Consider the following 27940-nt stretch of genomic DNA (forward strand, 5'->3'; position numbering starts at 1 on the left):
CTGCTACGTAGACAGTTCTCTGCAAATGTTGGGGGATTAATTGCTTGGTGTGTGGTGGCCACCTCCATCACTTCCTGGCCCTAGGTTGTGTCCTGGGCCCACCTGTGGATGTCAGCTCTGCTCACAATCTGCAGTGGCCTCGTTTCACCCACCAGATGGAGACTGAGGTCCTTTGCGGGCTCCCAGGGCGCTTGGGGGCCCATTTGCCATTGGCCTGGCCTGGAGTGGCTGAGTCGCCCCTGTGCCATGGCCACCAGTGGCCTCTGTGGAGTCCTGTCCGGGGCAGAGGCACTGGACACCTGCCTTAGGTTCCTCAGTGGCTCCCGGACATCTCTACCTCCATCCCCTCAGGGTAGGGGCTCCTGGGGCAGATGTGGTCGGGGAGAGGGAGGGGCAAGGGAGAGGCCAGAAAGGAAAGTGACACTCAGCACATTTCAGTCACACATTTTCTCTTCAGACCTTGAAGAAACATGGCTTCTGAAACTTATGACGGTGCCTTTTCCTGCATCTGCTAGATGCAGATGGTGAAGCTGATTGTCTACGGCCAGGATTGACCTGGTCCTGCTGTGGACGTTTAAGGGATTCCTATTATGAACAAATGACTCAAACATCCGCCAGAATTCAGTGCAGCCTGGGGAAGAAAGGTAAGCTGGGTTTTGCAGAAAGGGTGGCCCCTTCTCCTCCAAAGGGCCTGGTCCCCCTGTGGAGTGACACATTAGAGGGAGGCCCCAGGGAGGAACCTGCACCCGGTGGGTTGCCCTGGCCAGTAGCCTTCCTCCCCGCCCCGCACTGCCCACAGCAGCTTGAAGGAAGCCCTCCGAGCCCCTGTGCACCCATGAGTCCTGCACTCTTCTCTGCCTCCAAACACCCCCTGCCTCACCACAGTGGCCTAAAATCCAGTCCCAGTGAGGAGGTGTCCTACAGGGTACTGGCTGTAACCCTAAGAGAGTGCCAGGACAATGTCACCCGGGGGCCTGAGCCCACCAGGAGCCCACCCTTGTGGGCTCCCCACACTCAAGTCCCTGGACCCCAATCCAACACGACCTCCTCCTTTTCTAAACCTTCTCAATGCTTCCATGGAACCTCTGAAAGCCATGGAAACCCGTGCTCAACCCAGCAAAGCCCATGGGACCTCCTGGCTCTTCATGAAGCTAAGGTGTCTGCAGGGGCTGGACACTGCCTGGGAGCGGGATGTCCACCCCGGAGTGGCCACACTTTCCCATGTGTCTCCTTTTTGATTCTTCCACAGCCCAAAGGCAGGAGCAGATGGAAGCCCTACCCAGCCTGCAGGGGCAGGAGGGACCAGCACAGGCCCCAGGATACATCGTGCCCCTGAGTGAAGCAAGGGCATGTGGCTCTGTAGACCCAGGTGGCTCCCAGAGCTAGGGGCGGAGGGTGAGGGGCGCCCTGGGCCAGGGAGAGGCATTCAGAGTACAAATGCAATCTCGGGTGTGACCTTGAGGACACAGAAACCAGTTGTGGAGGACACTGAAGATAAGGACCCAGAAGCCAGAGGCTTCATCCATGAACCCTCCATGGATACTGAAGAGGAATATTCAGGCTTTCCCTGGATGGGACCACGGGCAGCTCTGAGCAGGAGGAGGTGCAGGGTCTGTAAAGCACATCACAGAAGGGAGGGCGCAGTGTCAGAGACGTCTGCCATCGGGAACCAGAAAGCACACACGTGCACACACACACACCACACAAGCTTATATGCACATACAGCACACACATACTCCACACACCACACATACATAATCCCATACACAGCACACACTACAGACATGCATCACATATATGCACACACGTGCATACACACTACACACTACACACATCATACATGCACACCCATACAACACATTCTCCACACAATGCATCACACATGCTACACACACATGCATCACATATACATACCTGTACACACAACACATACATGCATCACACATGCATAAACCCACACACAGCATACACCACAGACATGCATCACAAACATATATGCACAGATACTCCACACCACACACATCATACACGCTTATATGCACACACAGCACACACATATGCACACATACTCCACACACCACACACATGCATCAACCCATACACACACAGCACACACTAGAGATGCATCACACACATATATGCACACAAACACGTGCATACACACACTCTACACACCACACATGCACACCCATACAACACATTCTCCACACACAATGCATCACACATACATGTACAACACATGCATGCACACATACTCCACACACCAGACACCACACATCATACATGTATACACACATGCGACATACTTCACACACATGCATCACATGCATAAACCCATAGACACAGCACACACCAGACATGCATCACACACATATATGCACACACACACTCTACACACCACACATATGCACACCCATACAACACATTCTCCACAGTGCATCACACATGCACACATTCTCTGCACACCACACACATGCATCACACACATGTACACACATACTCCACATCAGACACCACACACACATGTATACACAACACACTTCACACACACCACACATGCATAAACCCACACAGCACACACCACAGACATGCATCACATATGCATACACACAGATACTCTGCACACCACATACACATCATACATGCACACACCACATACACCACACACATGCATCACACATACATATGTACGCACACATCCAATGCGGCTTCTGGGAGGAAGAAGTGATGATATCCAGAAAGCCACCTGGTATGACCCCAGCTCCATCCCCGAGGCTCAGGGAAGGATAGAAAACTTCAGCAAGCATTGTCTGTGCAACCCCCAAACTTACCCCTCTTATTTCTATGTCTCTTCTGAGGCAAAGGGACACTATCAGTGACTTACATTTTAGTGAGAATTTTAGCACTAAATTTTAAACAAGACTTTCCACTGCCCTCTTCTAATACAGCAAGTCTTTTGTAATGTGGCTTCATCATGTAATGGGGAATTTATAGCTCATGTAACTTCACTTTCCATATAGTTAAAAAAATCAACATAATGCTGTAAGATAAAGGAGAAATAAAGTGAAGGAAATTTATAATATATAACATGCACTTTAATATGACAGTGATCATTGACAACTGCCTAGAAGGTTGGTTACGGTTGCCTAATGCCTGCTAATGAAGATAAAAACGAAGTAAAGCAATTGTCAACAAAACAGTCTCAATGCTTTTTATTTCCAGTTCCTATTTTGAAGGAGTGACTAAGACATCCTGAGCAGGGTTTTGGAAGGTGTAGTGATCTTTGTGCAATGTGGAAAACCTTGGTATAAAGTCCCTGTGAAATTAAATAATTCAGACCTAAAGCTGTTGAAAGTTAAGATCATTTTGCACCTTGAGAGGAACGTGGCTGTGTGGCCTGAGTCACATGGTATGAAGCTGCAACTTCTTTGATTCTAGGTCAAATCTCTTCCCCATTCTTGTCCTGTAAATGATTAGGAAGGACTGAATGGCACCAGAGGTGAGACCCCTCCAGAGGATGACCCCTCTTTGTGGAAAGTTAAAGTGAGTTTCCTTGGAATGTAGCAAGCTGTGAGCAATCAAGTGAAACAGATTTAACTTGTGACCTCCTTGGAACAGGCCGCAGCCCTGTTATACTTCTGTCTCTACTTATAACATGAAACTTTAACTTCTCACTTTAAAAGCAGAGCCCATTCGTCTAGAGTCTATGTTTCCCAGGTGACGACCCTCAAGTTTCACACTCAAATAAACTCCATACTGAATCACCTTTTCCAAATTTCATGATTAAAGATTGACATTTTGCTAACCACAAAGGGATGTGAAGTGGGCCTCCAGTGATCCCTGTTACATCACCAACAGCCAGAGCCATGCTGTCAGCACACACGGTGTGGGTTCACCTGGCCTCGCTCAAGTCAACAGGGACCTCTGGGAAGGACCTTCTCGGGTCCGAACCTCCCAGCTTGTTGAAGTTCTGACTTTTATTTGAGCCACACAAATTGCTAACTTGATAGGGTTGGAAGACCTACTGCAAGTTTGGGGTTTTGTTTGTTATTCTTCAGGGATTCTGCTGACCCCAGATTCAAGACTTTGATTTTTTTTTTTCAGAGGTTAAGGTTCTGTTTTGAATTACTCATTAGAGTTTCTAGAACTTTTTCTCCCATTTGAAATTTTGGTCAGGGAGAAAACAGTTTCTCTTTGAAAAGAGAAATTGAAGCTTTGTGGATTGAGCAAAATGTGTAATGTTCAAAACTGGCCAGATTCTGAAGGCCGACTCAATAAACAAATCTAAACTCTCTTCTTGAGTGACCAGAATTATAAAAGGTCCTCTAGGAGGACGAGGTAAGTCCCAGAAGGGAAGGACAGTGTCCCTCCGAACTGAAAAAGGCCCCGAATGATAGTCACGTGTGCCGCGTTAATAAACAGCGAAGATGCTTTTATGAGAAAGGCTGCATTACAGGCTCCTATGGCCTCAGACTCGCTGCAGAGGGAACCATCACAAAGACTGAACGTCATGTCCTGAACCCAGATGACTCAGATAATGACCTTAAATTAAATACTGATATGAAAACCCAATAACCAAACTTTCAGATCCAACACCCTCTCCACACAGTTGGTTAAGCAACTGGTGTGGGTCTTGGGGAACTTGGCGGAAGAAGCTGTTAATCAGTCGTTGGCTGGGTTCTAGCCTGTTTTGTCTTCACTGTGTGGTGTGCAATGGCGTCAATCCACAACTGAAGATACTAAAATAATTGTCACTCACAGAATCCCATTAACGGAGGATGCAGCTGTGCAGCCTGACCCAGGTCACCACGTCACTTCCCTCATGTGGCTCCAGGTTCGGCCTATACCCCATCAGTTCTGCATAGCTTGGCACATGGCCCTAGCCATGGGAGACAACGTCCTAGGAATGAACCTTCTAGGTGTGTGGGACTAAGCCCCTACACAGACAGAAATCCCAAACCATCTGCGTTCAGCTACTAAGCCTTCTTCAAAAGATCATGTTGAAAAGGGGGAGATGTGAAATTAAATAATCCAAATTGAAAGCTGTCAGAACTGTACCTGATTTTGAGCCTTGAGAGGAATGTGGCGGTGGGGCCTGTGTCGCATGGCGTGAAGCTGTACCTTCTGCTGCTTTATTCCGGGTCAAATCTCTCCCTCATTCTTGTCCTGTAATGATTAGGAAAGACTGAATAGCACCAGAAGTGAGACTCCCCTCAAGACCATTACCCTGCTTTATGGAATGTTAAAACAATCTTCCTTAAAGTATAGCGAGCTATGACCAATCAAGTTCAATCACTATAACCTATGTCCTGATCTTGTTGGAAAAGGCTGCAACCTGTCAAACCTCTGCCTCTGACTATGTAAATGAGACTTTAACTTTCCATTTTGGGAGTCTCTGTTTCCTATGTGGCTATCCTCAAACTTCATGTTCGAATAAACTCTACACTTCATCATATTTTTGGATTCTCAGTATTGAAGCTTGAGCACTGCAAAGACACATAATCGTGTTTATGTGCTGTCAGCCTTCTATGAAAGTTTAGTGCAATTAAAATTGTGAAAAGGGCCAGGTGCAGTGGCTCATGCCTGTAATCCCAGCACATTGGGAGGCCGAGGTGGGCAGATCATCTGAGGCCAGGAGATAGACACCAGCTTGGCCAACATGGTGAAACCCCATCTTACTAAAAATACAAAAATTAGCTGGCGTGGTGGCACACACCTGTAATCCCAGCTACTAGGGAGGCTGAGGCAGGAGAATTGCTTGAACCTGGGAGGTAGAGGTTGCAGTGAGCCGAGATCACGCCACTGCACTCCAGTCTGGGCGACAGAGTGAGACTCCATCTCAAAAAGAAAAAAAAAAAAGTGTAAAGACTTTTTGTCTCAGTGCACATTACAACTACTCAAACTAGTTATGGGTCTATTTTTCTTGCTGTTTTTTCAGCTTCTGCAGGAGGTGGCTGCCCTGTGCTGGTCAGGATGTCAAGCACCTTGGGACTCTGCCCATTAAACCACAGGGGATTTCCTCGTCATTGCGACAATTCCATCCCCAGAAATTGTCCACGTGCCTGAGGTGGCGCCGTCTCTTCCTAGGGAGACTGTCGGAGCTTCCTTTTAAACAGACTCTGCCCTGTCTCTGTGAAGACGTTCAGGTGCTGAGCACGCGGAGGGCAGGGGGTGGGGGGACATGAGACTGCAGGCAGCTCTCTAGCGCCCTTTTCACACGTGGGTCGTCACCCACCGACTTTTGGATCTCTGCGAGTGGGAACTGCACAGGCCGGGATGTTGTTTGGGGTCATTGCACCGAAAAGTGTTCCATGTGCAACGTGGTTAGAATCTTGTCACCCTGGGAACTGGAAGGTCTTTAAGATCGTGGCACCCCACCCCTCCATCATGCAGGTAGGGGCCCTCAGGCCCTCAGGGGGACGAGAAGGATCAGGCTTTGGGAGAGATTAAGGAGAGTCAAGTGCAAAATTCAGGGTCTCTGGAGCCCTGGGGTGGAGCCTCACCCTCACCCTGGCCCCGGCGTCCTCAGCCTGTGGGCACCCAACTGCTCTGACGCAGCAACTGGCACGACCACCAGCCCCAAGGAGCGGCAGCGAGTTTCCAGGGTTAGGAGTCACCCGGGAGACAGTGATTCAGACTCCGGCTCCGCAGAAACCTGCAGGGACCTCCTGGAAAGGAAGCTTTGTCCTAAGGCTCCGCTTTGGGAAGACGCAGGGCGGCCGCTAGGTGGCGCTGCAGAGCCGCGTCTCCGGCCGCAGGTGCCCGCGCAGGGGAGCGGGAGGCCGGGCCGGGTCATCCTCGCGCTGTCACTGCAGGAGGCAGAGACCCCACATCCCCCAAAGACGGAGGGGCTGGATTCCACCAGCAGCGGAAAGCGTCATTCCAGCGGCTGAGCCCGTCTCTCCGCCCTTAAAAATCAAACCACATCTTAGGACAGTACCAGGCTTGCGAACGAAGCGTCCAGGGGTGGCCCACGTGGGATGGATGGTGAGACCGTGGCCCCCCTCGGTCCAACCTCACAGCCTCTCCGCTCTCCCCACTTCCGAGGCAGATCTCTGGGAATTTGGGAGTTCAGAGGGAGGAGAAATAAGTCGTTTGTCAGCAGCCTGCTCCCTGATCTCCAAGGTCCCTTCCTGAAGGACAGGTGCTCCTCACACGGCCAAGCCTGGCCTGGCCCGGCCCAGGTCTCTCCGCCCAGCAGCCCTGCGCTCTGTCTCTCCCTTTCCCCTTTCCTCCCTCCCTGCCTCCCTCCATTTCTCCCTTCCTTCCTTCCTTCCTTCCCTCCCCGCACAGGATCTGCTATTCCTTAGCTGTGAAACGCGGGCACGGGGCCTGTGGTTGCACACTGGGTGACAGCAGTAGCAGTATCGTCAGGCAGGTCAGTTGACTCAACAGAACCGTGGCAAAGTCCTCCAGCCCAACGGGTCCAGCTCAGTCAGGCTCTGCTGGTCTACAGGAGTGGGCTCCCGTAGCAGGGACATCTTTGCGCCAACAGTGCCACATGAGATGGGCTGGGGTGAGTGCCCGAAGCCAGGGGCTGATGGAGGGCTGGGGACCCACCAGGAGAAGCCCTGCTGTCGGCTGCAGAAGAGAAGCAGCAGGTGTCATGTGTCTGGAGAGGGGGCGGGGGATCCTATGGCAGGTGGAACTTGTCTCTATTTACCTGGCTGGGGTGGGGCCACAGCACAAAACGGATGCCCTGAAAAATTCGAACCAATCTGGAAAATGTGCGTCCACCTCTGCACCATGCCTGTTCTGCACCATATGGCTGCTCTCTGCCTCCCTCTGGGCCAAGGCTTACCTGCCCTGCAGCCTCAGGAGTGTCAGTCCGGTTTCCGTGAGAAGGACCTAGAAGCCACTGAGTAACTACTATGGGCGGGCACTGTAGTCATCTCTCTGCTTGGATTATCTCATGAAACTTCTCAATGGGAGCCACGTGAGAGCTTGAGTTGCAGCTGCCATCTTGAATTTTAAGAAGAAAAGAGGAAAGGAGGAAAAGATGGAGGAGGGGAGGAAGAAAGAAGAAAAGGAAGGAAGGAATGGAAGGAGAGAGGAAGGGAGGGAAGGATGGATGGGGGAGGCAGGAAGATTTAAGAAAAGGGAAGAAATGCATTGACTAGGTTAAGGTGAAGAACCTTCGCCTGGAAAGTGTTTTCTTGAATAATAAGATGGAAGACCTATTTATCCCATTACAACACTAAGGTCGTTCAGAGACAAAGTCCATCTTAGCTAATAAGTCTTAGCTAATACTGAAGGTTTAGAAAAAACCTAATTTACAAGTACAGTTTTTTCCCTTACCACCCAAGGTCAGATCAGATCTTGCCCATCAAAGCTTGGCCTGTCTGCTTTTCTCTTTGTGATGGCCATTTTTATGCTCTCCCTGGAGCACCTGTTAAGTATGGATCATTGCTCTAGGAAAAGAGCCGCCAGGCTCCAGCTGCTCCGGGATCCAATTACTTACCAGGACTGAGGACTAGAGGTCCTCCGCGGACAGGTGCTGGCCCTGGGGACTGGGCCCAACCTGGGATGAAACTCGCTCCTGTAGAGACCAAGGGTGGGTGAGGGCAGGAGGGAGGGATGTGGGGCCAGTCCATCCCGGAGACGGTTTCCTTCTCCTCACCTGTTGCAAGGCTCGTGGTGGACACTCACACCGACAAGAGGAGGGCATGGCACGCGTGTTTAGCCAAGGCCTTCTACCACACACGAGGACCCAAGGCCCCGGGAAACGGAATTCTTCTGCTAAGCCTGAGGAAGGAAGCAGGAGCCAGGGAGTTCTAAGAGTGGACAGAAACGCATGTCCTGGAGCTGGTGAGCCGGGAGCCTGGCCAGGCCCCTTGGCAGAATCCTTCTTGGATCTGTGCTGGGATCGTCCCCTGGGTGCTGGGCAGGACACGGACACTCGAGGCCTTTCCTGGGAGAAGCAGGGAGGCAGAGAGCTACCCTCCCAGTTTTATGGCTTTTGCTTTCAGGGAGAAGAGCCCTAGTTTCCATTATGCCTTTTGTGGGGAGAAGGAGGGTGAAGGCCAGAGAGGACTTCTCGCTTCTGTGGACTTCCGGGTCTCCCTCAGCTCAAAGCAGGCCGTTCTCCAAGGTGTTGCATTTGGGGTATTGCATTTTGAACCCCGATGGGGGAGTCAGAAAATGCATATGAAATTGCCTGCAAGAATGGCAGAGTCATGAAAAGTGCATTACATTTTTTTTAGTGGTAAAACAAAGAGTCAGGCTCTGACCACTGTTTCATTCTGTACTTTAAAGATTCCCAAGAGGCGAGTTCCCTCAGTTTATTTTAAACAAGCTATTTAATGCTGTCTTATGATTTCATTGAGTTTTTATGTACATAAGTTAAACACTGACTAAAAATACTTATCCTTAAATAGTCTCTCACTGACCAATGAAGTGTCATTTTTTCTTGGTAGAGTTCTTTTTTTTTCTTTCTTTCTTTTTTGAGACAGAGTCTCACCCTGCCGCCCAGGCTGGAGTGCAGTGGCGCCATCTTGGCTCACTGCAAGCTCCACCTCCCGAGTTCACGACATTCTCCTGGCTCAGCCTCCCGAGTAGCTGGGACTACAGGCACCGCCACCACGCTCGGCTAATTTTTGTATTTTTAGTAGAGATAGGGTTTCACCGTGTTAGCCAGGATGGTCTCGATCTCCTGACCTCGTGATCCGCCCGTCTCGGCCTCCCAAAGTGCCAGGATTACAGGCGTGAGCCACCGCGTCCGGCCAGTAGAGTTCTTACGGGTTGATTCCCCTTCACTGATAGGGTGAAAAAAAGCCCTTCCATGCTCCTAACAGGAGTGGTGGTGTGACATCTCTGGGTGCAGGTGTGTGTTGTATCTGTGTGGTGTGTGTGCCGGTGTGGTGTGTGTTGTGTCTGTGTGGTGTGTGTGCCGGTGTGGTGTGTGGTGTGTCTGTGTGGTGTGTGTGCAGGTGTGGTGTGTGTTGTGTCTGTGTGGTGTGTGTGCAGGTGTGGTGTGTGTTGTGTCTGTGTGGTGTGTGTGCAGGTGTGGTGTGTGTTGTGTCTGTGTGGTGTGTGTGCAGGTGTGGTGTGTGTTGTGTCTGTGTGGTGTGTGTGCAGGTGTGGTGTGTGTTGTGTCTGTGTGGTGTGTGTGCAGGTGTGGTGTGTGTTGTGTCTGTGTGGTGTGTGTGCAGGTGTGGTGTGTGTTGTGTCTGTGTGGTGTGTGTGCAGGTGTGGTGTGTGTTGTGTCTGTGTGGTGTGTGTGCAGGTGTGGTGTGTGTTGTGTCTGTGTGGTGTGTGTGCAGGTGTGGTGTGTGTTGTGTCTGTGTGGTGTGTGTGCAGGTGTGGTGTGTGTTGTGTCTGTGTGGTGTGTGTGCAGGTGTGGTGTGTGTTGTGTCTGTGTGGTGTGTGTGCAGGTGTGGTGTGTGTTGTGTGTGTGTGGTGTGTGTGCAGGTGTGGTGTGTGTTGTGTGTGTGTGGTGTGTGTGCAGGTGTGGTGTGTGTTGTGTCTGTGTGGTGTGTGTGCAGGTGTGGTGTGTGTTGTGTCTGTGTGGTGTGTGTGCAGGTGTGGTGTGTGTTGTGTCTGTGTGGTGTGTGTGCAGGTGTGGTGTGTGTTGTGTCTGTGTGGTGTGTGTGCAGGTGTGGTGTGTGTTGTGTCTGTGTGGTGTGTGTGCAGGTGTGGTGTGTGTTGTGTCTGTGTGGTGTGTGTGCAGGTGTGGTGTGTGTTGTGTCTGTGTGGTGTGTGTGCAGGTGTGGTGTGTGTGCAGGTGTGTGTTGTATCTGTGTGGTGTGTGTGCAGGTGTGGTGTGTGTTGTGTCTGTGTGGTGTGTGTGCAGGTGTGGTGTGTGTTGTATCTGTGTGGTGTGTGTGCAGGTGTGTGTTGTATCTGTGTGGTGTGTGTGCAGGTGTGGTGTGTGTTGTGTCTGTGTGGTGTGTGTGCAGGTGTGGTGTGTGTTGTGTCTGTGTGGTGTGTGTGCAGGTGTGGTGTGTGTTGTGTCTGTGTGGTGTGTGTGCAGGTGTGGTGTGTGTTGTGTCTGTGTGGTGTGTGTGCAGGTGTGGTGTGTGTTGTGTCTGTGTGGTGTGTGTGCAGGTGTGGTGTGTGTTGTGTCTGTGTGGTGTGTGTGCAGGTGTGGTGTGTGTTGTGTCTGTGTGGTGTGTGTGCAGGTGTGGTGTGTGTTGTGTCTGTGTGGTGTGTGTGCAGGTGTGGTGTGTGTTGTGTCTGTGTGGTGTGTGTGCAGGTGTGGTGTGTGTTGTGTCTGTGTGGTGTGTGTGCAGGTGTGGTGTGTGTTGTGTCTGTGTGGTGTGTGTGCAGGTGTGGTGTGTGTTGTGTCTGTGTGGTGTGTGTGCAGGTGTGGTGTGTGTTGTGTCTGTGTGGTGTGTGTGCAGGTGTGGTGTGTGTTGTGTGTGTGTGGTGTGTGTGCAGGTGTGGTGTGTGTTGTGTGTGTGTGGTGTGTGTGCAGGTGTGGTGTGTGTTGTGTCTGTGTGGTGTGTGTGCAGGTGTGGTGTGTGTTGTGTGTGTGTGGTGTGTGTGCAGGTGTGGTGTGTGTTGTGTGTGTGTGGTGTGTGTGCAGGTGTGGTGTGTGTTGTGTCTGTGTGGTGTGTGTGCAGGTGTGGTGTGTGTTGTGTCTGTGTGGTGTGTGTGCAGGTGTGGTGTGTGTTGTGTCTGTGTGGTGTGTGTGCAGGTGTGGTGTGTGTTGTGTCTGTGTGGTGTGTGTGCAGGTGTGGTGTGTGTTGTGTCTGTGTGGTGTGTGTGCAGGTGTGGTGTGTGTTGTGTCTGTGTGGTGTGTGTGCAGGTGTGGTGTGTGTTGTGTCTGTGTGGTGTGTGTGCAGGTGTGGTGTGTGTTGTGTCTGTGTGGTGTGTGTGCAGGTGTGGTGTGTGTTGTGTCTGTGTGGTGTGTGTGCAGGTGTGGTGTGTGTTGTGTCTGTGTGGTGTGTGTGCAGGTGTGGTGTGTGTTGTGTCTGTGTGGTGTGTGTGCAGGTGTGGTGTGTGTTGTGTCTGTGTGGTGTGTGTGCAGGTGTGGTGTGTGTTGTGTCTGTGTGGTGTGTGTGCAGGTGTGGTGTGTGTTGTGTCTGTGTGGTGTGTGTGCAGGTGTGGTGTGTGTTGTGTGTGTGTGGTGTGTGTGCAGGTGTGGTGTGTGTTGTGTGTGTGTGGTGTGTGTGCAGGTGTGGTGTGTGTTGTGTCTGTGTGGTGTGTGTGCAGGTGTGGTGTGTGTTGTGTCTGTGTGGTGTGTGTGCAGGTGTGGTGTGTGTTGTGTCTGTGTGGTGTGTGTGCAGGTGTGGTGTGTGTTGTGTCTGTGTGGTGTGTGTGCAGGTGTGGTGTGTGTTGTGTCTGTGTGGTGTGTGTGCAGGTGTGGTGTGTGTTGTGTGTGTGTGGTGTGTGTGCAGGTGTGGTGTGTGTTGTGTCTGTGTGGTGTGTGTGCAGGTGTGGTGTGTGTTGTGTCTGTGTGGTGTGTGTGCAGGTGTGGTGTGTGTTGTGTCTGTGTGGTGTGTGTGCAGGTGTGGTGTGTGTTGTGTCTGTGTGGTGTGTGTGCAGGTGTGGTGTGTGTTGTGTCTGTGTGGTGTGTGTGCAGGTGTGGTGTGTGTTGTGTCTGTGTGGTGTGTGTGCAGGTGTGGTGTGTGTTGTGTCTGTGTGGTGTGTGTGCAGGTGTGGTGTGTGTTGTGTCTGTGTGGTGTGTGTGCAGGTGTGGTGTGTGTTGTGTCTGTGTGGTGTGTGTGCAGGTGTGGTGTGTGTTGTATCTGTGTGGTGTGTGTGCAGGTGTGGTGTGTGTTGTGTCTGTGTGGTGTGTGTGCAGGTGTGGTGTGTGTTGTGTCTGTGTGGTGTGTGTGCAGGTGTGGTGTGTGTTGTGTGTGTGTGGTGTGTGTGCAGGTGTGGTTTGTGTTGTATCTGTGTGGTGTGTGTGCAGGTGTGGTGTGTGTTGTATCTGTGTGGTGTGTGTGCAGGTGTGGTTTGTGTTGTATCTGTGTGGTGTGTGTGCAGGTGTGGTTTGTGTTGTATCTGTGTAGTGTGTGTGCAGGTGTGGTGTGTGTGTGGTAGGAGGTGTGAGTGATTTTTGGCTGGCTGTGGGGAAGGTGTGTGTGGTGTGTGTGTGGTGGGTGGTGTGAGTGGTTTTGGCTGTGTGTGTGTGGTGTGTGTGTGTGGTGGGTGGTGTGTGATTTTTGGCTGTGTGTGTGGTGTGTGTGTGGTGGGTGGTGTGAGTGATTTTGGCTGTGTGTGTGTGGTGTGTGTGTGGTGGGTGGTGTGATTTTTGGCTGTGTGTGTGGTGTGTGTGGTGGGTGGTGTGAGTGATTCTGGCTGTGTGTGCGGTGTTTGTTTCTTTCTGTGTGTGTAATGCTTATCGACATACTCACATGACATACTTATTTCGCTGATCACAGGATTTCACCGTTATTGAGAGGTGTCTCTTCTTGACAATAAATATTATAGGATTTGAGGTTTTATTTCAAGACAGTTCATGGCGATGTGGAAGGCTGAAAACTGATTCCTTGAAAGATATCTGAGTCCCTGGAACCTGTGAATGAGACCTTCCGTGGAGAAGGAAAAAGGATCTTTAGAGGGAAAAGATTAGGGCCTTGAGAGTGGGAGAGCTGCCCAGGCCACCTGGGGGTGTCTGAGTGCCAAAACCATCCCCATTCCAAAGGGAGGCTGAGGGGTTTTCCACAGACAGAGGGAAAGGAGACGCAGAGGCAGCGGAATTGGATCGGGGCAGCCCCGGTCAGGTTTGCCTGGAGCCCCCAGAACCTGAAAGAGACAAGGAAGGGCCCCGAAGAGTCTCCAGGGGGATCATGGCCCTGCAGACACCTCCATCTGGGAGTGCTGGACTCCGCCATGGGGAGAGCGTCCATTCCCTGTGTGGAGCCACCCCGTGTGTGGGAGTCCGTGACGCGACCCCAGGAAACCAACACAGGCAGAGGACGGAAACCTGCAGGGTCTGACACCCAAACCCAAGACTCCACCTGTCTCTCCCAGCCCCAGGCCAAGTGCTCCCTCCCCGCCCCACCGGGAGAGTGCTCCCACTTCCCCCAGGCCTAGAGCTGCCCCCAACCCCAAGAATAGTGCTCCCCCTTGACTCCCAGGGATAAGGGTCCCCCTGCCCTCAGGAATAGTGCTCCTCCACGACCCCCGGTCTGGTGCCCTAATTGCAGATTGCATTCTTGGCTGCAGGAAGTCATGAGCGAAGAGACCGTGACCCTCTCCCAACCCCCGACACGTGCTGACATCTCCATGTGTGCTGTGTCCTGGGTGAGCTTTCTTCATAGACTGTGCTTCCCTGTGTGTGGAGTTTCTGCTTCACCCATCTGTTCACAGGGAGGACGCACACCCCTGAGTCCAAGGCTACACCATGCATCCTATGGAAACTCTCACTGCCCAGGGAGCAGACTTTATTAGGAAAGCTCTGGGTTCACAGAGGCTCTGGGCTCTGCCTGGGCCCGACGCCCTTCACTGTTTGAACCTAGTAGCTGCCTACAGGTCAGAGGACATGCACCTTCCAGCCTTTGTCCTTTCCCGGCCTTTCTTCCCGTCAATCCTCCCATCTGCGGCCCTAAGTGGACGCTCGGGTAAGTACGTGAGTCTGTAAGCAACGAGTAGTGCCTGTCCTTAGCATGTCTGGGGTCTGTGGCTTTTGAGAAGGCGTCTGCAAAGCTATTGCTGACATGGGCGTCCTGAGGTTCTCTCCCTTATTCCAGATCTCAGTAAGACCACAGGGCGCAAGGCTCTTGACAGTCACAGCTGAGTGAGAAAGTGGTGATGTTTAACTACAAGCATGAAAAACCCAAAAAGTAAAATAAAGGCTTCCATGTGCCACGCACATATCCAGCGCCCTGGAATCAAATAGACACGTGTGCTCTTTGAGCAGAATGAAGATGCAGGTCCAGAAAAATGGTGATTCTGCTGTTTCCCAAGTCACCCAGCAGGTGGCGCTGTCTGCTCATGGAAACCCGCATTTGCTGGGATACAGTTTCCCTCTTTCTTTTTTCAAGGAAAGACCAATTCACTCAGAAATTACATCCTTAGTGAGAGATCCATGACTTGTAGGACCCCACACACTCCGAACCCCCGCTCCCAGGGGACGGCTGGGTGTGTTCCCACATGTGTCATATTCACAAGGAATGGGTGTTACAAGGCCAGTAGGTCGTATGGCTCTCATTAATTTGGCCAGAGTCATTCACGAATAGCAGAATGTTTAGTAAGGAAGAAGCAGTCAACCAAATAGCACGCACAATTTGGGGACATCGAGGTTGGGTAGAGATGATGGGGCCGTTAGCGCATGGCAGGGGTGAGGCAGTCCTACCAAGTGCTGATGGTGAAGTGTGTTGTTATCTCTTCCTGAACTTAAATTTGTTATGTGACTCTAAGCAATTCACTTCCAATGCCTGGGGCTCAGCTAGTTCCTCTCCAAAATCAAGGGGCCGTACAGAGTGACCTTGTGGTGGTCTCCAGGGTTAACATCACATGGTGCCAATCATCCCAGTAAGAGGCCAAAGCCGCGGCCAGTTTGCCTGAAATTCTCCTGTGAATGGCCCAACAGAAATAATGAAAGTGAGTGGATGGTGTGACAAACACAGAAAGGCCTGGGAAGCAAGCGGACCGACTCCCTGGATACTTAGCCAGGCGCAGCCTTCTCAGTTAGATCTTTAAATAGATTGAGATTTGGCAAACTTGTTACAAATCCTGGCAGCATATCAACCAAGATCATTAGACCCATAAAGTAACTAATACCCTAAACCCCTTGACTCCAAGGAGTGTCAGGATTGTAGCCCTGTGAAGATGGTGCACACAAATTAAGGCTGATCCCATCATTGGGGATTGTCGAGGCTGTGAGCCATCAGTGCATAATCATGCCGGGACTCTTAAAATACGTGTATCACTATAGTCAGCATTCTGCAGTGAGATGGAACCAATAGGCTGGATAGATAGGTAGGTAGCTATATAGAGAGACAGGTGATAGATAGATAGATAGATAGATAGATAGATAGATAGATAGATAGACAGACAAATAGATGATAGATAGGTGATAGATAGATAGATGATAGGTGATAGATGATAGATTAGATAGATAGATGATAGATTAGATAGATAGATAGATAGATAGACAGACAGATAGATAGATGATAGACAAACAGATAGCTAGCTAGATGGATGGAAAGAGGATATGCAGTAGGAGAAATGTGATGATGGAGGTTGAGAAGTCCCGTGACAGGCTGTCTTAGAGCTGGAGACTCTGAGATGCTGGTCGTGTGACTCAGTACCCAAGTCACAAGGCCTCAGAGCCAGGGAAGACAATGGTGTGACTCAGTCCAAGGCTGAAGGCCTGAGAGCCCAGGGCAGGGAGTGCTGCTGCAAGCCCAGAGTTTAAAGACCAAGAGCCTAGAGTGCTGATGTCCAAGGACAGGAGGAGAAGAGTGTCTCAGCTCTAGGAGAGAGACAGAGCTGCCTTTTAGTTCCATCCAGGATTGGATGGTGCCCATCCTACATTCAGGCAGGTCTTCCCCTCAGTCTGCTGACTCACACCCCAGTCTCCTCCAAAACAGCTTATCCTCTTATCCATCCATCTAGCTGAGGCTGAGACAAGACCTCACCAGCCAGCTGGGCCTCCCTCCAGCCAGCCAGGTTGAGGCCTGACGTTAACCATCACTGTATGGCACTGCTTCTTCTGGCTAATCCTAGAGGGCGGAGGTGACACAGGCACCGCATCAGGCCAGGGTTCCTGGTTTTGGTGTCAGCGAGAGGCTCCGAGGTGGAAGGGAAGACCGCTCCCCAGTCAGTGTGTTCCAGTGCGTGGCAGGGCGGCGGCTGAAGTAGGAGGCCTGTGTTCCCTTGGTGGAAATGATCCAGAGGTTGGGCGGCCGCCCTGCTTTGCTGCCCAGAGCAGGAGCTGATGCATTGTGCATTGCTGCGGTTCCCTGTGTCTCTCCTCAGCCGCTGATGGTAACTCTCGGCAGCTCCTCTGCAGAAGCCGCGTCGTGTCCCTTCCCTGGGTGTTGATACGGTTTGGTTCTGTGTCCCACCCAGTCTCATGTGGGACTGTCATTCCCAGTGTTGGAGGAGGGGCCTGCTGGGAGGTGATGGGATCACGGGGTGGGTTCTCAGGAAGAGTCCAGCACCACCCCTCTTGGTCCTGTGCAGGGAGTGAGTCTCCTGCGATCTGGTGGCCTCCGTGTGTGGCTGCCTCTCTCCCTCCTCTCCCTCGCGGCTCCCAGCTCCTGCCCTGTGATGGGCCTCCTGCCCCTTCCGCCGTGACTGTGTTTCCAGAGGCCTCCCCGGAAGCCGAGCACATGGCAGCACCATGCCACCTGCCCCGCCTGTGCAGCCCGGAGCCAGTTAAAGCTCTTTTCTCTATAAATGACCCAGTCTCGGGTGGTTCTTTACGGCAGTGTGAGAATGGACTGCTTACAGGTGTGATAAGGGCAATCTGTGACATTTGCCAGGATATTTTTCATACTGTTTTAATTCTGAGATCATGAATGAGTTTTACATGAACACAACTAAGAGTTTGGGAACACGTAGAACAGGATGGCCTAGCACCTAGAGAAAACAACAGTCTGGTATTTTTGGGTTACAAAAGTTATAAAAAGCAAACTACGCATTCTCTACAGAACACTCCAGCGAAATAAAACATCCTGAAGCGAAACGTTCACAGCCCTCCCAGGCCACTGTTGGCATCCGTGGGTGAGACCATTAAGTGCTGCGTAGACGGCCTGTTTCATCCATGATTAGTTACTACTCTCTTCTTAGTGGAGGTAGAGCTCCAGGTCAGATGCGCCTGCGTTTGCTTTCAATGCTGAAGGACCCCTGACTATTTCCTTGGGTGAGGCTGAGGGCTGCCTGGGCTGGGACCCAGCACTCTGGAATTCAGCTGCTTCACACATGAAATGAGGACAGCAGCTTTACAGGGCCAGCGTGGCTAACGGTGCCCCCCAGGCTGCCTAGCTGAGTCAAGGAGGGGGATTCCTCCGGCATCACTGGGCTGTGTTCCCCGTGAGTGAGGGGGATGAGGAGGGGTGAGAGGGGTGCGCGGCAGGGCGGCTGCTGGAGGCAGAAGCCTGGGGTCTGAGGCTGACATGTTGGTGAATCTCTAGAGGATGAGAAAAGTCACTTTGCCCTGTTGGTACTTAAGGCTCCAGCCTCTCCCTCAGAATCACTTTCCTCCTCCCACCGGCCCTGCAGGAAGCCAGGAGTGCTCTTCTCAGGAGAAGAGGGAAGCCCGATGCAGGCCCTGCGGACACCTGGTGATGGGCAGCGGGTGTGGAAATGCCAGTGCCGGAGGGACCGCCGGGGCAGAATGCAGATGAGCACAGCGTCAGAGACACCAGAAGGTGGAGATAGGAAGATGGCAAGAGTAGTGTTTCCGGGGTTCGCAAAATAAAGATGTGTAATCTGTAAATACATTTTAATGGCAAAGCCCCAGAAGGAACAAATCAGGCAATGCTTACAAGAAAAGGCTAGACAAATGCAGTTACAATATTTATTCATCCATGCCTGAGAGTAATTATAACATGGTGCTAGATTTGCACGTGTTTGGAAAACAGTCGTCCTGGTGATTTTGGATTTGCCTGTGTTTGGAAAACAGTTGTACGGTGATTTTGGGAACACGAAGCTGTTCTGTGGGATCAGTGTCCTGCCTGTTTGCCCTCAGAGGGCTCTCGGCAGCCTGTGAGTATCCCGGCCTTCCATCCCGGCACTCTCCTGCAAAAATGCAGAACAAATATTAATAACATCTGAATTTTGACTGCTCCGGTAACAGCACACACTCGATACAAGACCGAAGGGTCCGGACAGGAGCTGTTTTCACAAAGGACTGCTGGCAAGATGAACCGTCCTTCTTCCTCGTCATGCCAGAGGGAAGTTTCTGGCTCCCGGACGAACACTTGTTTGCAGGAGGCCACAGAGGATCCACGTGGCAAAGGTTCCTGCTCAGAGCGGGATCTGCGATTCGCAGGCGGGTCCTTCAGGAAGAAGGCGTGCTGAGCACGCAGGCCCCTGCGACCATGGATGCACAAAACACCTGGCCTTGCCCCTGGGGTCAGTCAGGCTCATTAGGGGCCCAGGGGACTTGCTGGCACTACCCTTGCTGTGGCTAACAAAGGTATCCTGGGTGCATTAAAATTCACAAAGAGCCTCACTCCCAGGCCAGGTCTTTTTGGTTCCATGTGTGAGGGCCAGGTGCAGACGAACCTGCTCTCAGAATGACCTGGGCTCTGCTCGTCTCCGAGGACAGGATCTAACTTCACACTGAATTTCAGAAGGGAGCCTGATCATGCTGGCAATGCCCTCTCCTGTATGCAAGTGACTTTGTTTAAATTAAAATTTGTATTTTTAGTTGACAAATAATAACTGCATATATTTACGTTTTAAGCATGGTTTCGATACCTTTACATTATGGAGAGATTATATCAAGTTAATTAACATATCACCTCACATCTTTTTTTTGGCAGTGAGAACATTTAAAATCTATTATTTTAGTGGCTGGGCATGGTCCCAGCACTTTGGGAGTTTCAGACTGGAGGATCTCTTGAGCCTAAGGGCTCAACACCAGCCTGGGCAGCGTAGTGAGACTGCATCTCTGCAAAAAATTTAAAAATTAGCCAGGCATGGTGGTGAGTGTCTGTAGCCCCAGCCATGCGGGCGGCTGAGGCAGGAGGGTCAAGGCTACGGTGAGCTATGATTGTGCCACCGCACTCCAGTCTGGGTGACAGAGCAAGACTCTGTCTCAAAAACAAACAAAAAAAAAACCTATTATTTTAGCAATTGTGAAATATGTGATCATTATGACAAAGCGTGTGCCCCATGCGGTGCAGCAGATCTGAGGCATCCTCCTCCTGCCGGAGACTTTGTGCCTGTGACCAGCATCTCCCCACTGCCCTCTGGAGGCCACTGTGCTGCTCTCTGCTTCTCTAAGTTCAACAGTCACTTACACAAGTGACTTTTTAATACGCCCTCACTTGGGGTTCTGCATACAAGGTAAAGTTGGTAAAACATAAACATTTTTCCATACTGGTTATAACGATTCCACTTAAAAATCAGAATTTAAAAGTCAGCATTTTGTTTCAGCTTTTCCTTCCTCTCCTGCGCTTCCAGCCAGTCCTCAGAATAAGTGCAAGCCAACGCCTGAAAGTCAGCCCTTAGTTTTGGAACCGGTTTGTACAAACGGAAGGCATTTTCCTTCCTCTCACTAAGCAGGCTCACATTCTGGCTCATTGTCATTAACTTGTAAATAAAACCTCCAGGACGAAAGTGCAGAACGGACTGGGAACCACGGGGTACACAGAAATATGCCGGGAGCCTCGGCGGAGCTGCTCCTACACTCAGATCTTGTCCAGCCACTGCGGTGGCGGCTGGAAACATGCGGCGTGGGGTGGCCGAGGGAGGTCCAGGCCCACCTGCTCCGAGTCCTGAGCTGCGGCGCCCTGCGAAGTCCCTGCACCCCAGTGCTTCCCGCATCTCAGCCGGGGAGTTCCTCCGCCTGTCTCCGAGATGGGCAGTGTGGGTTTAGTGCCAGCGCGTGTCCTGCGGGAGACACGTGTCCAGTTACCGGGAGAGGGCCCGGCACCGTGGCTGTGGAGGGGAGAGCCCGGCATGAGCGAGGGCACGGCGGCCACGCTTGTCTTTGGCAGGAACGCTCCAACCCACTTTCATTTCCCGCTTCAGTCAAGTCAATCATGATCTGATACATTTTGGAAAACTTGGCACCGTTCTCTCCATAGGGAAAACGATCTTAGCATTTCGCAGCCAGGAGGACCCTGTCTCCATGCAGCTGAGCGGTGGCTTTCTCACAACAATCATGCAGGAGCCACGGGCTGCGGTGAGGATTTCCACCCCCGTCACTGCCAAGAGATGCGTCCAAGTGACAGGCAACGTTAAGCTTTTCCTGGGTCAGGGCGTCGTCCCTGTGCAGGCAAAGGGCCCGAAACCACCTTCCACCTGAGCCTGAAGACCCCAGCCCAGACCTGGAGAAGAAGGGGGGAAGCGCCGTCCCAGGGGAGCAAGGGTAGAGGCCCCCGGTCTCCGGGAGGCGTGGAGAGCTGGGGCCGGAGCAGGAAGGGACGCTCTGGTGAGATTGGGACCTTTTGAGAAGGGAAGAGCAAGTAACCCAGAAACGCATCAAAAATACTGTGGGATTTAACTGTAAGTACAAAACAGCTTTTCCATCAGAACTTAACAGCTACTGTATTTTCCAGCTATTTGTTTGCCTCGATTCGAAGTTTTTACCTGCCCCCGGCCCCATTCCCCAAACACTGAGCTGCTGGACTCCTTCCCCTGCCTGGGCGTCATTCATCCCTGACCTCTGCATGGCGCCATCATCACGGGTCCTGAGCATTCCTGCCCGCCCGCCTGAAGAGGAACACAGGCCCTGGAGGTGGCTTGACCCTGTGTCAACGTGGCAATGGCAGACAAGACTGTAATGCCTACAAACAACTTCCGAAGTCCTCCCGGGGAGCGCAGTCCCAGCACCACAGCGCACTCCGCACAGCCATTCCAGCAGCTCCTCCCGGGGAGCGCAGTCCCAGCACCATACAGCACTCCGCACAGCCATTCCAGCAACTCCTGCCAGGGAGCGCAGTCCCAGCACCATAGCGCACCCCGCACAGCCATTCCAGCAGCTCCTCCCGGGGAGCGCAGTCCCAGCACCACAGCGCACCCCGCACAACCATTCCAGCAACTCCTGCCGGGGAGCGCAGTCCCAGCACCATAGCGCACCCCGCACAGCCATTCCAGCAGCTCCTCCCGGGGAGCGCAGTCCCAGCACCATACAGCACTCCGCACAGCCATTCCAGCAACTCCTGCCAGGGAGCGCAGTCCCAGCACCATAGCGCACCCCGCACAGCCATTCCAGCAACTCCTGCCAGGGAGCGCAGTCCCAGCACCATACAGCACTCCGCACAGCCATTCCAGCAGCGCCAGCAAAGGCATCGCAAACCAAAGGCCATTCCAGCAGCTCCTCGCAGGGAGCGCAGTCCCAGCACCATACAGCACTCCGCACAGCCATTCCTGCAGCGCCAGCAAAGGCATCGCAAACCAAAGGCCATTCCAGCAGCGCCAGCAAAGGCATCGCAAACCAAAGGCCAGTGCACAGTCACCTCCCCACCCTTGCGGACTCCGACCAAGGTGTACATGGAAGACAGCCCTCCCGTCCATGGGGAGGGCCTGAGTCTGCCTCTCCTCTGCACAGGCCCAACAGCCCTTGGTGGCTTCAGTGCTTGTGATGGTGTCATCAGGAGCAAATGGCATTTAGTCATCGCTTCAGCCTGATCACCACGGGGGACTGGGGTGTTGCTTGAGTTTGACTTGGTGACCTCTCCGCATCTCAGTTTTCTCATTCGTGAAGTGGGATAAAATAGCAACTTCCTTCAGTGAGAATCTACTGACATAAAGTGTGTAAGGAGTTAGCACCAATGCCAGCTTCTATTAAAATTCAGTGAATGTCAGGTGTTCGTGCCATGTGAAAGTGCATTAATGCCTCATTCACTCTCTGCTCATTACTGTAAATGGAACTGGATCTACTTGATAATCATTTCAAAGTCACATCCACCCAGAACGTGGGAATGTGACCTTGTCTGGAAGTAAGGTTTTTTCAGATGCAATTAGTTAGGGTGAGTCTATACTGGGATAGGGTGGAAACTGGAATCCAGCAGGACTGGTGCCCTTATAAGAAGAGGGGCATTTGAACACAGACACACAGGGGAGAAGGCGGGGTAGAGACAGAGGCAGAAGTTGGCATGATGAGCCTGTAGGCCAAGTGGTGCCAGCAGACACCAGCAGGGCACCAAAGACGGGGTGTGCAAGGCAGCATTCGTCCTGTCAGCCTTCGGGGGAGCACAGCCCTGCCAACACCGTGACTTGGGTCTTCTGGCCTCCAGAACTGTGAGAGAATCAATGTCTGTTGCTTTAAGCCACCTAACGTGTGGTTCTTTGTTACGGCAGCCCTCGCCTTCCTCAACCTGAACTGTCACCACTCCGCCATCTTACCTCTCAATATCCCAAGTAAAAGCCACCTGAAGAAAGACCATGTCTTAACAGAAAATGTCTTGAAAATGTTGGAAAAAGACTTTCCCTACTTTATGAATTTGCTGCATAATAGAAATTTAAGTTAAAATATTTTGCATTCACTGTTCACTATTGTTTTACAAGCACTATGCTCATTTCAATCTAGAGTGGTCTTATGTCTTTTTAAATTATTTTTTATATTCATTGAGGTTCTGAATTGTGTAAAAGCATTGAAAACAATCCTTGTCAAATAATCCTGACTTTTCTATACAATTGCATATATGGCTATTTCACCATTTGAATTCGAGCTTCTTCATAAATGCTTTAAAAACAGGGACAGGGCCGGGCGTGGTGGCTCACGCCTGTAATCCCAGCACTTTGGGAGGCTGAGGCAGGCAGATCACGAGGTCAGGAGATTGAGACCATCCTGGCTAACATGGTGAAACCCCGTCTCTACTAAAAATACAAAAAATTAGCCAGGTGTGGTGGTGGGCGCCTGTAGTCCCAGCTGCTCAGGAGGCTGAGGCAGGAGAATGGCGTGAACCCGGGAGGCGGAGGTTTCAGTGAGCCGAGACCGTGCCACTGCACTCCAGTCTGGGAGACATAGTGAGACTCCGTCTCAAAAAAACAAAAAAAAAAAACAGGGATGGGGTGTGCCCATCCCTCTGAATTCAACCATTTTTCCCTTGTATCAGGTCGGAGCACCTTGTTAACATGAGAAATATTTATGAGAAATATTTACTGCACTCTTTACTAATCACAAGATGCTTCTGGGCAAAGGAGGGAGGAGAGATTCACAGGGTGAAGAAGCCACTCCCTGCACGAGGGGACTTGAGGAGGTTGCACACAGTGGGGGGATTTAGGGGGTTGCACACAGTGGGGGGATTTGGGGAGGTTGCACACAGTGGGGGGATTTGGGGGGTTACACACAGTGGGGGGATTTGGGGGGGTTACACACAGTGGGGGGATTTGGGAGGGTTGCACACAGTGGGGGGATTTGGGGGGTTGCACACGGGGGATTTGGGGAGGCTGCACACAGTGGGGGGATTTAGGGGGTTGCACACAGTGGTGAGATTTGGGTGGGTTGCACACAGTGGGGGGATTTAGGGGGTTCCACACAGTGGGGGGATTTAGGAGGTTGCACACCGTGGAGGATTTGGGGAGGTTGCACACAGTGGGGGATTTGAGGGGGTTGCACACAGTGGGGGGATTTGGGGGGGTTACACAAAGTGGGGGGATTTGGGTGTGTTGCACACAGTGGGGGGATTTGGGGGGTTGCACACGGGGGATTTGGGGAGGCTGCACACAGTGGGGGGATTTAGGGGGTTGCACACAGTGGTGAGATTTGGGTGGGTTGCACACAGTGGGGGGATTTAGGGGGTTCCACACAGTGGGGGGATTTAGGAGGTTGCACACCGTGGAGGATTTGGGGAGGTTGCACACAGTGGGGGATTTGAGGGGGTTGCACACAATGGGGGGATTTGGGTGTGTTGCACACAGTGGGGGGATTTGGGTGTGTTGCACACAGTGGGGGGATTTGGGAGGGTTGCACACAGTGGGGGGATTTGGGTGGATTGCACATAGTGGGGGGATTTGGGGAGGTTGCACACCGTGGGGGGATTTGGGTGTGTTGCACACAGTGGGGGAATTTGGGGAGGTTGCACACAGTGGGGGGATTTGGGGGGGTTGCACACAGTGGGGGGATTTCGGGAACTTGCACACAGTGGGGGGATTTCGGGAGGTTGCACACAGTGGGGGGATTTGGGTGTGTTGCACACAGTGGGGGGATTTGGGGGGTTGCACACAGTGGGGGGATTTGGGTGGATTGCACACAGTGGGGGGATTTCAGGAGGTTGCACAGAGTGGAGGATTTGGGGAGGTTGCACACAGTGGGGGGATTTGGGGGGGTTGCACACAGTGGGGGGATTTGAGGAGGTTGCACACAGTGGAGGATTTGGGGGGGTTGCACACAGTGGGGGATTTGAGGGTGTTGCACACAGTGGGGGGATTTGGGTGTGTTGCACACAGTGGGGGGATTTGGGGAGGTTGCACACAGTGGGGGATTTGAGGGTGTTGCACACAGTGGGGGGATTTGGGTGGGTTGCACACAGTGGGGGATTTGAGGGTGTTGCACACAGTGGGGGGATCTGGGGAGGTTGCACACAGTGGGGGATTTGAGGGTGTTGCACACAGTGGGGGGATTTGGGTGGGTTGCACACAGTGGGGGATTTGAGGGTGTTGCACACCGTGGGGGGATTTGGGTGGGTTGCACACAGTGGGGGATTTGAGGGTGTTGCACACCGTGGGGGGATTTGGGGAGGTTGCACACAGTGGAGGATTTGGGGACGTTGCACACAGTGGGGGATTTGAGGGGGTTGCACACAGTGGGGGGATTTGGGTGTGTTGCACACAGTGGGGGGATTTGGGTGTGTTGCACACAGTGGGGGGATTTGGGGGGGTTGCACACAGTGGGGGGATTTGGGTGGATTGCACATAGTGGGGGGATTTGGGGAGGTTGCACACCGTGGGGGGATTTGGGTGTGTTGCACACAGTGGGGGAATTTGGGGAGGTTGCACACAGTGGGGGGATTTGGGGAGGTTGCACACAGTTGGGGATTTGAGGGGGTTGCACACAGTGGGGGATTTGAGGGGGTTGCACACAGTGGGGAGATTTCGGGAACTTGCACACAGTGGGGGGATTTCGGGAGGTTGCACACAGTGGGGGGATTTGGGTGTGCTGCACACAGTGGGGGGATTTGAGGGGGTTGCACACAGTGGGGGGATTTGGGGGGGTTGCACACAGTGGAGGATTTGGGGGGGTTGCACACAGTGGGGGATTTGAGGGTGTTGCACACAGTGGGGGGATTTGGGTGTGTTGCACACAGTGGGGGAATTTGGGGAGGTTGCACACAGTGGGGGATTTGAGGGTGTTGCACACAGTGGGGGGATTTGGGTGGGTTGCACACAGTGGGGGATTTGAGGGTGTTGCACACAGTGGGGGGATCTGGGGAGGTTGCACACAGTGGGGGGATTTGAGGGGGTTGCACACAGTGGGGGGATTTGGGGAGGTTGCACACAGTGGGGGGATTTGGGGAGGTTGCACACAGTGGGGGGATTTGGGGAGGTTGCACACAGTGGAGGATTTGGGGAGGTTGCACACAGTGGGGGGATTTGGGGAGGTTGCACACAGTGGGGGGATTTGGGTGGGTTGCACACAGTGGGGGATTTGAGGGTGTTGCACACAGTGGGGGGATTTGGGTGGGTTGCACACAGTGGGAGATTTGAGGGTGTTGCACACAGTGGGGGGATTTGGGTGGGTTGCACACAGTGGGGTGTTTGAGGGTGTTGCACACAGTGGGGGGATTTGAGGGGGTTGCACACAGTGGGGGGATTTGGGGAGGTTGCACACAGTGGAGGATTTGGGGAGGTTGCACACAGTGGGGGATTTGAGGGGGTTGCACACAGTGGGGGGATTTGGGTGTGTTGCACACAGTGGGGGGATTTGAGGAGGTTGCACACAGTGGAGGATTTGGGGAGGTTGCACACAGTGGGGGATTTGAGGGGGTTGCACACAGTGGGGGGATTTGGGGGGTTGCACACGGTGGGGGGATTTGGGAGGGTTGCACACAGTGGGGGGAATTTGGGGAAGTTGCACACAGTGGGGGGATTTGAGGAGGTTGCACACGGTGCGGGAATTTGTGTGGGTTGCACACAGTGGGGATTTGAGGGGGTTGCAGACAGTGGGGGGATTTGGGGAGGTTGCACACAGTGGGTGGTGTTTGGGTGGAGCCTTAGCGATGTGTCAGACCTGAACATGCAAGGCTGCGCTGAGATGATAAGGAGATGGTATTCTATGGAAAGATTGAGGCTTGAACAAAAGGCAAGAAGTGGGAACGGCTGGGCATATCCAGGGACAGATCAGAGAGACTGCGAGGGCACGGTGGCAGGGCTGGTGTGGGGCAGAGAGACACGAAGGCACGGTGGCAGAGCTGGTGTGGGGTCGAGAGACTGCGAGGGCACGGTGGCAGAGCTGGTGTGGGGTAGAGAGACGCGAGGGCACGGTGGCAGGGCCGGTGTGGGGTAGAGAGACTGCGAGGGCACGGTGGCAGGGTTGGTGTGGGGTAGAGAGACGCGAGGGCACGGTGGCAGGGTTGGTGTGGGGTAGAGAGACTGCGAGGGCACGGTGGCAGAGCTGGTGTGGGGCAGAGAGACACGAAGGCATGGTGGCAGAGTTGGTGTGGGGTCGAGAGACTGTGAGGGCACGGTGGCAGCTGGTGTGGGGTAGAGAGATGCGAGGGCACGGTGGCAGGGCCAGTGTGGGGTAGAGAGACTGTGAGGGGACGGTGGCAGAGCTGGTGTGGGGTCGAGAGACTGTGAGGGCACGGTGGCAGCTGGTGTGGGGTAGAGAGATGCGAGGGCACGGTGGCAGGGTTGGTGCGGGGTAGAGAGACTGCGAGGGCACGGTGGCAGGGTTGGTGCGGGGTAGAGAGACTGCGAGGGCACGGTGGCAGGGCCAGTGTGGGGTAGAGAGACTGTGAGGGGACGGTGGCAGAGCTGGTGTGGGGTCGAGAGACTGCGAGGGCACGGTGGCAGGGCCAGTGTGGGGTAGAGAGACTGTGAGGGCACGGTGGCAGGGCCGGTGTGGGGTTGAGAGACTGTGAGGGCACGGTGGCAGGGCCGGTGTGGGGTCGAGAGACTGTGAGGGGACGGTGGCAGGGTTGGTGTAGGGTAGACAGCCTGGGGTCAGGAGAGGCAGGAAGGCACATTTCCCAGCAACACTTGCTCAGAAGTGGGTGAAGAAAGTGGAGCCACAGAGGGAGGGGCTGGGAGCTGCCCAGAGAAAGCAGATGAGCCTGGTGGCCAGGCTTGGGTTCTGGGCTGGAAACTGGATAACGCATTCAGCTGAAGCCACAGGGGGACTGGGAGGTAGGAGGCTGTCATTGCTGGGGCTGACATGTGACCAGCCTGGGAGCGGCCCCCCCTGCTCGTTTCCAGGGCT

The 27940-nt window shown here is 53.0% G+C and overlaps 1 protein-coding gene and 2 long non-coding RNA genes across 4 annotated transcripts in view; 1 reads left to right on the top strand and 2 right to left on the bottom strand.

Annotated features, from left to right (window-relative positions):
* The window catches only part of LOC123568448 (uncharacterized), a 32268-nt gene extending 29071 nt beyond the window's left edge, over positions 1-3197 (top strand). For both annotated transcript variants that reach the window (XR_012422717.1, XR_006691824.3), the window contains exons 2-3: positions 458-644; positions 1250-3197. This is a non-coding gene — a long non-coding RNA (uncharacterized lncRNA). The remainder of the gene's footprint in view (positions 1-457; positions 645-1249) is intronic.
* Positions 3078-6270, bottom strand: LOC135966889 (uncharacterized). Its single transcript, XR_010580614.1, has 3 exons — positions 5059-6270; positions 4760-4879; positions 3078-3463 (listed from the first exon to the last, which is right to left on the bottom strand). It is a non-coding gene; the product is annotated as an uncharacterized lncRNA (long non-coding RNA).
* A 12186-nt stretch (positions 6271-18456) lies between these two features.
* The window catches only part of TPO (thyroid peroxidase), a 112428-nt gene continuing 102944 nt past the window's right edge, over positions 18457-27940 (bottom strand). The window contains exons 15-16 of the mRNA XM_045369899.3: positions 20337-20463; positions 18457-18642 (exon numbers count right to left, since the gene is read on the bottom strand). Coding sequence (XP_045225834.2) covers positions 18589-18642; positions 20337-20463 — 181 coding nt within the window. The 3' untranslated portion in view covers positions 18457-18588. The remainder of the gene's footprint in view (positions 18643-20336; positions 20464-27940) is intronic.

Source organism: Macaca fascicularis, chromosome 13, assembly GCF_037993035.2.
Source record: "Macaca fascicularis isolate 582-1 chromosome 13, T2T-MFA8v1.1".
NCBI lineage: Eukaryota > Metazoa > Chordata > Mammalia > Primates > Cercopithecidae > Macaca > Macaca fascicularis.